Raw genomic sequence first — 9,646 nt, 5'->3', positions numbered from 1 at the left:
AATAATTAATAATTATTATTAGTTTCATAGCCTACTACGTCAGACCCGGAAGCTGGCGGCTCTGTGACGCAGGACAGTAAACACGTGGTTTTTGATGAGGACATAAATTGAGCGTGAGCCTCATTAACATCCTCTCTTCCTCGGTGCGGTGCTGGTGGTCGGACATGTTGCTGCAGGCAGACAAACAAACATTTACGGTATTTACGCTCATTGTTTGTCCCATTACGTTGTTTGTGTCGCAGCTGATGCGTTCATGAACCCGCGTGTAGCTGCTTGTTGCGGTTGTTTCACCGCACAGATTGTCGCTGTTCGCTTCAGAGGAGCCAAACCGACCTCATGGTCTGTGCCAGAGAGTCGAGCTGGGCCTCAATCCGCAGATTACACCGCTCATTACAAGGCTGCTTCCACATGAATGGTGTCTCTGTAGATTAAAAAGGAGTTAATCAGCAGCATGATTAACTTTTAGAGCCGGTTTTTAATTACTTTTATGTAATTCTGTGTATGTGTGCATGAGTAGTGCAGCAGAAATAAACTTATTGAAGGAGTTTATTTAGGTAATTTAAGGCCTCAATCATAATGCAAGTTTTAGGATGATCAGCATTCACTCTAATGCCAGTTTATTAGTTAATACAGCCATTCTGCAATAAATCCTAATTGTTACGAAGGTTTTAATGTTAACTTTTTGTTTTATAAGTTTTATGATGGTTTTGGAGTTCTTATACTAACAGGTGCTTCTATATTGTCCACCTGTATTAATGAGAAAGGAGTAAACATAAAAACACCCCTCTGTATAATGCAATATAGTTCAACAGCACCACAAACTACATCCTTTTTAAATGATCAACGCACATAAAACTGAACATTATAACCTCCATAGAGATAGGATACTCCGGTTTTTTGCTGCTTTCCAATAAACTGGCAACTGACTTACACTTACACCTGCTGCAGGGATTTGTTTTTTTGTTTTTTTAAGCTGCATATTTACTTGGTTTAGTTCTGCGTCATACAGTCAAACCTCAATGATGATCTGCAGTCCGTGTTTCACCTGAACCTCATGATTATTCTCTTACTGCACTGATGGGTTTGACCAGACGGATACAAAGTGAGGATGTTTCTTGTATTACAGGATGAAACTAACCTGTCATGTATTTATATTTTAGGATTTGAAGAGCCTGAGCTGGAGACATCTCAATAAGGTCAGTATCTGTATTCTTGGTGGTTGAACTGTTTTATTACCCTGATTGGCGTCTGTAGATTGTGGGTTGAATAGCAAGAGGTTTTGTGATATTTAGTGCTGAACTGTATTGAATCAGCATCTCTAAACACTTGCAACCGGTTTGATATTAAATCTCTTTTTGCTCTTACAGGTAATTTGGACACTGCATGAACTGCTGGATTGCCCCAGTTTGGATTTTTGAAGTTTAAAAGGACTAATGTTTATACTGTTAATTTGTAGAGTAATTTGAAACACTTTGCTTTTGAAAAATGTTAACTGTCTTTAATGTATATACATAAACTGTAAATCCTTCAATATTGTTACATGGCTTGTATGAACTGTTAAATTTACTGGTAAATAAAGTGTTGTATATTAAAACGATGTGTTTAATTGCAGATCATATGAGTTGTAAGGGGTGGGGGTGGTACTGAATATGCATCAGGTTTATCAGTAGTTGAGACTATAATGAGAAAATGGCTGCCTGATGTACAATCAATGTTAAAAGGTAAAACGGATATAGAGATATAGGCAGGTGCAATCTGCACTTGAAGGTCTTAAAATCATTTTGGGGTTATGGGCCCCCGTTAGCTCAGTCAGTAGAGCTGGCGACCCATATACATAGGGGCCTGTGTTCGAGTCCAACCTGTGGCCCTTTGCTGCATGTCCTCCCCTGTCTCTCTGCCGCTTCCTACTTCTACCCAGCCATCTCTATCAAATAAAGGCCAAAAAATACTTAATTTTGGGGTTATATATATTTTAAATGTGGTTGTTGTACTAAAGGCTTTTGTGTAAAATAAAAATCACAAGTAAATTTTTACTTTATTGAACAATGACATTGCATCACAAAAATAGGGGTGTATTTAACATAAACATTGTTCCAAAAGTATTGCAACAATACCACATTATATTAGGTGCACCCGTCCAATATGTGAAGTTTATTTTCCATTGCAAAGTCACTGCTCTCCTCCTGAGCTAGGCTGTACCACAGTATCAATCATACAGAAAATATACTTTATTAATCCCCAATGGGTAAAATAAATTCCAGCCTTTACACACAGGCCGAAAATACAATCATGCAAATGTTGAGTGATAAGCTGCCACATAAGGGTGCTCTGTAAGCAGTTAAGGGTTTGATGCCTTGCTCAAGAGCACCTCTGCAGTGTACAGGAGGTGGAACTGGCACCTCTCCAGCTGCCGTACTGTGGTCTGTACTGGACTTGAACTGGTTCCCAAGCCAAGTCCTAACAAACTGAGCTACTGCCGCACAGGCTCAGTGGCATACTTGTTTTAGCTGATACTTAAAGTTCAGTAAGAAGTGGAGGAATAAAATGGTATCGGAACATTTCTACTTAAATTACAGTGCTTTCAACACAAAACATCAGTGCATAACACTTGTCAAATGGCTCAAGACTGAAGCGACATCCATGTTGAGCAACAACGAACTCAATGTTAACTCATCGCGTTGAGAAATCCCACAATATTAAAAAAAAAAAACTTACCATCTAATTGACAAACTGTAAAATGCATAAAAAGTCAGTATCTCAAGTAGAAAACTGGACCTGTATACAGTTTAATCCAAAGCTTTAACATGTTTAGTGTGATGGTTGGTTCTGTTCAGACTGTGTTGGATAAATATTAATTCACAAAAATAAGTGGTTCAGTTGTCTCTTTAGTCTGCTATTTAGAAATGTCATTTATCTGTATAATGGGCAACACTTTAAAGCTGCCTATTTGGCATGTATACACAGTATATAAACATTTAATAAAGCATTTAAATAGTGCTGGCAAGTATGATTTTAAAAAAGGTATTTTTTAATATTCTGGTCCGTTTTTGTTTTTTTTATTTACACGTTTATAGTGGTTTATTCTAGAGAGAACATAGAATATAAATAACATTACCATACTGAAGGCTGTGATTATAATAGGGTTTCTTTGCCCAACAAAATGATTCCATAATATAAATATATTTAGAATGTAAACAGTTTTTATGTTTGTGTTTTTCTCACAATGTAACTGCTCTTCAAGTAGGTTCAGGGCTTTATGTTATGTAATTATTTAGTATTTTATAGTATTTATACAAGGGGTATTATCTGTCACTGTCAAAATGTAACAGTAAAAATCTGCCTGCACCTCAGACGAGCTAACCCAGTTAAGCTTATCTACAAATCAAAATACTCAGCTCCAAGCCAGTGCTGTGATTCTGTCTGTAATTTTTAAGCACAGCAGATTCAGGCTCAAACGTTGCTTTAAACAAAATATACACACTCCACATGTAGGTTTAAAAATTTCCAGTGCTCTCATTTATGCACGCAAAGTTAATTCCACATTCATTTCCCATTTTGTAAAGTTGTAACAGCTGGGCTGTTTGTGGAGTCAACACTACTGGTTCCCATAGTACCCATGGCCCGACTCTTTTTTGTTCCTGTCTGGTCCAAAGACGTGCCCTCGAAGAGACGAGCCATGAAGGCAAAGCCGTTCTGCTTGATGTAGGACTTCCCAGCGAAGGTGTAGAGGACAGGATTGGCGCAGCTGCTGATGAAGGCCAAAGCCGAGGTCACCGCTCGACTGGTCGCAACGATATGGTCCAACCTGCAGATAAACAGGAAGTTTTAGACAACAACTAAAACGTGTGCTTATATGTCTTAAAAACACATTTAGGGAATTGCGAAGAGACACAAAGCAACCACACAGACACAGTAGGGCTACAAAGAGACACAGAATGACTACGAAGAGACACAATATGACTACAAAGAGACAGAATAACTACAAAGAGACAGAATGAATACAAAGAAACATAATGACTACAAAGACACAGAATGACTACATAAAGACACAACAGGACTACATAGAGACACAATAGGGCTACAAAGAGACAAAATAGGACTACAAAGAGATACAGAATGACTACATAAAGACACAACAGGACTACATAGAGACACAATAGGACTATAAAGAGACAAAATAGGACTACAAGGAGACACAATAGGACTTCAAGGAGACTCAACTGGACTATATATATGGATACAAAACAGCTACAAAGAGACACAAACGGACTAGAGCCAGTGTTTAATTTGACCATTCTGGGCTAGTGTAGAAAACCTGGCAGTTGAACATGGTTGCCTCATTCTACAGTAACAAAAACATAATGATTCCCATGAATGCATATTATATTCTATTTCTGGCAACAGACTCTCCTAAATGTTGCATAATGGACTCTTTAATAGTTCACTTCACTTTTTAAAATATTTCTGATGTGCATGTACCATATGTCATTAAAAATAAGTTACATTTAGTTTTGAGAAGGTGGGTGAAAGACTGTGAAGATTTTTTGTTACTCACTTGTCTTTCATGGGTGTTCCCTCATTGTACCACTCAGCTGCCACCTTGGATAGATCAAAACACAAGTGTTCATTTAAAAGATCAGATCATTGATCCAATTGCATTGAAATTAGTATTTGAATGTCTTCACACACCTGTATCATGTTGATAACATGGTATGGCAGCCAGAAAAGGCCAAACATCACCACAATGGCCAGGATGAGTTTCTCACTGCGGACCTTTCTGCGGAACTTGGTCTGCCTCAAGCGTTGCAGGATGAGCACGTAGCTGACTATGATGACTGTGTAAGGAAGAATGAATCCTGCCACGGTCTCAAAGGCATACTGAAACCTCACCTGTGCACAGGAGGATACAAAACAGATTTACAGACACTTACAGACAATTATTTTGTTACGTTTGTACATTGTTTTTGGCCACAGCAGACAGATGTTTGCAGTAGAAAAGCTCTAAAACCCCACTGTACACTACCTGTTAAGCACCAAACGACACACAGACACAGTCAGAGACTAACTGGTGAGCATAGTGGAGCATTTAATATATTTCCCTCAGGAATGGGTGGAAAACGAAAAAACTGAACTAAAAAATATTTAATATTGGACTTAAATTCATAGTCAGAAGCAAGAAAAATGACAAGATCTGAAGTTTTTGATCATATCTAATGATCGTGATCAGCAGATGTTAGTGTAGGAGTTCAGATGAGTTCAATTAAGAACTGACTTAAAGGGGCTTCAGAGGTTCAGTTGTCTTTCATACTTTTGGTTGGACAAAACAAGGAAATTGCAATGGGCTTTTGAGCAAATCAATTAGTCAAGAAAGGTCAATGACAGGTAATGAAAGTGATTGCGACTCTACTTACATATCGAGGCATGGTGTGATTAGGCGCACACACCAATCTTATTTCATTGGTGTCATCTATGTCCTCTCTCACATCTCGAAACACGAGTGAGGGGATAGAAATCACCATCACCAGCACCCACATTCCTATAATGATCCTCTTCACAATCTTCTTGCTGGTCAGGAAGGAGACTCTCCTCGGGAACACCACGGCCACCAGCCTGTGCACGCTCATCAGCGTGATCAGAAAGATGGAGGCGTACATGTTGGCGTTGCACAGGTAGAACACGCCTTTGCACATGACCTCGCCAAAGACCCACGTCTGCATGGCCAGGTAGATGACAAAGAAGATGGTGAGGGTCATGAGGAAGCCATCGGCACATGCCAGGTTGAGGATGAGGAGGGTGGTGACCGAGCGTCGTCTGATGCGTGCCAGGATGCTCCAGACGATGAAGAGGTTGCCAGGGACTCCCAGGAGGAAGACCAAGCCCAGGATGAGGGCACCTATGGTTGTGGAGTAGTCATTGCTCACAACGCTTTCTTCTTCGAGATTAGAGTAGGAAAGAGTTTGGTTGTTCATGCTGGAAGGAGTTTTGATCCTGAGGATGAGAGAAAAAAGTTTGAACCAAAAAAATATATTTAAAAAACCCACAAACAAAGTAGAAGAAATGTTCTTGTATACTTCCTGCACTTCATGCAATAAGATTTACATAACTCTCTTAACAGTCTGTTCATCAGAGCCAATTATCTTTGGGACACATGAACTGATTTTTTGTCCGTGGAGGCGGATGCACACCTGCTTTTAACACTGATCAGATCTATGCTGAAGTATGTTGCACACTTATTATTAAAAGTTAGTCAGCAGATGTTTTTATGAACTTTTCTCTCCTGATGGCTTCAAAAAGGCCGGTTTGAGACGCTGAAACGTGATGTCGTGAAATATTTGCTCAGGATCTTTTATGCTAATAGCCAAACTCAACAATCTCATTCAACAACTTTTTTGGACTGATTAAAAAAAAAAAAAAGGGTTCTCTGATATGTCTAGAAGTCTGCGTGATGTGGACTGCCATTGCATCACTCTTTTTTTAAAGTTAACAGGAACTGTTGGCGAAAAGAATTTCCTCTTTTGAAAATGATTTCTAACTGTAAATGATGAAAAGAGATAAAGGGGAAAAAAACTGACAGTGACTAAATACTGTACTGGTAATTTGGACCTTTCAGTCAGATTATAGACTAGTTGGGGGCTTAATGTATGGATTTCTGAGACAACCTTCTTGTCAGACAGGAAGTTGGTGATGGTCTGGAGAGAACAGTGCACCAGGAAGCAAAGATAAACATTACAAAATATTGTTCACAAGCTGGTACACATGCTGTTCCTAGAACTAGAGGATGGCTGCCACCCTGACGCAGCATCTAAAATATTTCTCTGAGATTCTGAAGCCAACACTGTTGCTTAAAAAGGCAGCATGCTAAAACACGCCAAACATTAGCAGTCCTGCGTCAAAGTAGAGCAGTATTTCAACACAGTCTTGTCCTCGTTTGTCTCCCTTCTTTGGACTCTTTGGCTCATGGAAACCATACAGTGCAGAGGTCACATAGGGTTGACTTTTAAGGAATAACATAGTTCAAGATGTTCTATCCGTGACTTGTATAAGTTGGATAGTTAAATTTAAACATGAGTGACGTAGATAGGATTTAATTGGTTGATAAATTATATGATCTCCGCAAAACTATATTTCCCTTGAGAACAAGACATCAAGCCCTTATTTCCTGATTAAATCCTAATTTCCTTGCTCTGGTCCTACTAAAGCAAACTGTTTATTTTCCCCTGATGGCTTTATACAAGAGTAAACAAAGCGAATCAAAGCGAGACTAGTAAAAGAAATTCCACACAAAGCAAAGTCTAAGCAACACATTGATGCTGTCAGACGAAGCCATTGTTTCTAAGAAATAACAGGTTTTTTTTTACAGAAAACAGTTTAAAGTTTTTAATAAAACCAGGTATCATAAAGCAGCTCCACCTCCGACTGACAAATGAAAATAAAAACACGGATATCGGCTAATTATGACATAATGCTGCAATGCATATATGACATAAATCTACTGCTGTAATAGATTAACTGCAATAAGGAGAACAAAATCTGATGTAATTTATATATAAATGACAAATATAAGAAAGGACTCTAAAGGTATTTACAAGAGAAACCAACAAATGAAAAAATCACCACACCACTGCAACTCACTAGCCAGAGACTCTGTTTGCCAATAAAGTCATGGCAATGGATTCGCTTACAGCCCAAAGTTTTGAAATAATGAGTCATAGGTTTGTAATAAATCTGCTACGTGTAAATAATCAAGTCAAGAAAAGTAAATTATTATTTCAAAATGGAAGAAAGAATAGAAAAGAGGCAAATGTTAGTACAAATCTGACAGAGAGGCTGAAGGAAACATGTCAGTAATAAGTCAAAGAAATCAAGGTGCTGAGAGCGGCTGACTGACCTTTCCAGGATGTGATGTCTCTCTGTAATGACTGTCAGATTCAATTATCCCTCTACTGCTCTCCTCTCTGTCCGGCTCTTACTCTGTGGGACACTGTAGTGCGCCGTTGTCTGTTAGCTCAGTCCATAATAAACGTAATCACATCCTGTCCCCACAGGCTGAAACATGCCGTTGTAAGAGAAAGGGAGGCAGAGAGGTGTGTCCTTCCTTAAAAACTCTCCCTCAATCTTCAGTAATGTATATTCACCTCCATATATGAATATCCTGTTAAAAGCATCTAAAGTATTTGTGCTATGACACCGAATGCAAAAGGGCATTTTTTATAAACAAACATTGCATTCTTTCATGACAACATGTCCCATTGTCTCATATCAAAATGCTCATTTTTGTGTCCTAAGGCACTTTTTCTTGCTCTGTGAGTCAACTGTTGCGTAATCAGAAGGAACAGAGGAGTATAGGTGATTCAAATTCTTGCACAAGCTCTCTGTGTCGTGGATGCTGAGCACACAAGTGTAAACATGCATACTAATAGCACACGCACGCACATAAAAACACAAAGTCACTAGTTCATACAAGTCTCTGACACTGACAGGAATGCTGGTAGAAGTAGAAAAATGAAGAGAAGCCCAAAGATGAAACTCAAGGACCGAGTGAATGAGCTGGTTTGTTTTAACCCAAGACCTGTTAAGAACAGATAACTTTATCTGATAGTTACCTGCTCCACTGAGCAGCTGAAATGCATCAAATAGGGGCTCTGAAGTCTATTTGTAATGGTCTGAACACCAAATACTTTATCACTTTAAAATTCTGACTCAAAAGTTAAAAATTGATTAAAGGGGACTCAAAGTCTGTTTACAGGTGTTGGGGAGTACTATATAAAATTGCCTCAAATGATGTCACTCATCTGAAGGTGTGAAGTTAAAAAGAAGTGAGTTTCGTAGCCTGTTTCTTGTCTCTGCTCAAGGCTACATCAGTTGCTATGTAACACCAACCCATAACACACCCAAAACCGCACCTGAGCTGTTGGCGTTCAGGTTGTACGGTGGGTAATGCAGGCAACAGGTTTTGACAAGGAAGATCTGCATGGAATAAAAAAGACGGTATCTCTGCTGCATCGATTTTAATACTATTTTAAATTGTGCCATCGTGCGTCCAACAGTGTTATAGGAGAGATGGTAATACAGTGGTGGTACAGTGGTGGTAGAGTGGTGGTACAGTGGTGGTACATTTATAATCTAAACTACAAAACTTTAAAAAATATATACTTTCTTGTACCAGCTTGTCTGAATACACAGTATCTGAATATATTGTAATTATATGTAGAGACATTAATATTTAATAACAAGGCTCATAATATCATTACAAATTGTTCTTCAGTTAAAGCCGTGGAGTCAATAATTTAAGGAAACAGTTCAATCAAACTGACACAGAACCTCATGTATCAGGAATCAAGTTGCGAAACATTTTTCAGCGAAACTTAATTTGTGTCCTCAGGCTCTGAAAGCAGAACTGACTGTTGAGGAAAGTTACAGTAAAGGTGTAAAGAGTAATTGACAGGAGGCAGCACGATAAACTGGGGAAACATGTCTCAAATGTGCCGTCAAGGTTGTGTCCTCTTTGTGTTTGCAGATGACGTCACCCTCATCGGGCTCCTCTCTGGTGGGGATTGGTCTGCCTACAGGTGGGAGATTGACCACCTGGTGACCTGGTGGCAGGACAAAAGAAGTTGGAGCTCAATGCTCTTAAAGTCTCGCTGAT

The 9,646-nt window shown here is 39.0% G+C and overlaps 1 protein-coding gene and 1 long non-coding RNA gene across 2 annotated transcripts; one reads left to right on the top strand and one right to left on the bottom strand.

Moving 5' to 3' along the window:
* Positions 1-117: 117 nt before the first annotated feature.
* Positions 118-1,594, top strand: LOC118334733. Its single transcript, XR_004797028.1, has 3 exons — positions 118-197; positions 1,161-1,196; positions 1,368-1,594. It is a non-coding gene; the product is annotated as an uncharacterized LOC118334733 (long non-coding RNA).
* Positions 1,595-2,096: 502 nt separating this feature from the next.
* ltb4r2b (leukotriene B4 receptor 2b) lies at positions 2,097-8,018 on the bottom strand. The gene is made up of 5 exons (XM_035670070.1): positions 7,889-8,018; positions 5,412-5,988; positions 4,690-4,890; positions 4,556-4,599; positions 2,097-3,805 (listed from the first exon to the last, which is right to left on the bottom strand). The coding sequence occupies exons 2-5, from the start codon at positions 5,967-5,969 to the stop codon at positions 3,544-3,546; spliced, it is 1,065 nt and encodes a 354-aa protein (XP_035525963.1). The 5' UTR covers positions 5,970-5,988; positions 7,889-8,018; the 3' UTR covers positions 2,097-3,543.
* Positions 8,019-9,646: the final 1,628 nt, after the last annotated feature.

The sequence above is a fragment of the Morone saxatilis genome, unplaced genomic scaffold (genome assembly GCF_004916995.1).
Source record: "Morone saxatilis isolate NCDOM2014 unplaced genomic scaffold, NCSU_SB_2.0 Contig23, whole genome shotgun sequence".
Lineage (NCBI taxonomy): Eukaryota > Metazoa > Chordata > Actinopteri > Moronidae > Morone > Morone saxatilis.
This window is presented reverse-complemented; position numbering and strand designations above follow the sequence as displayed.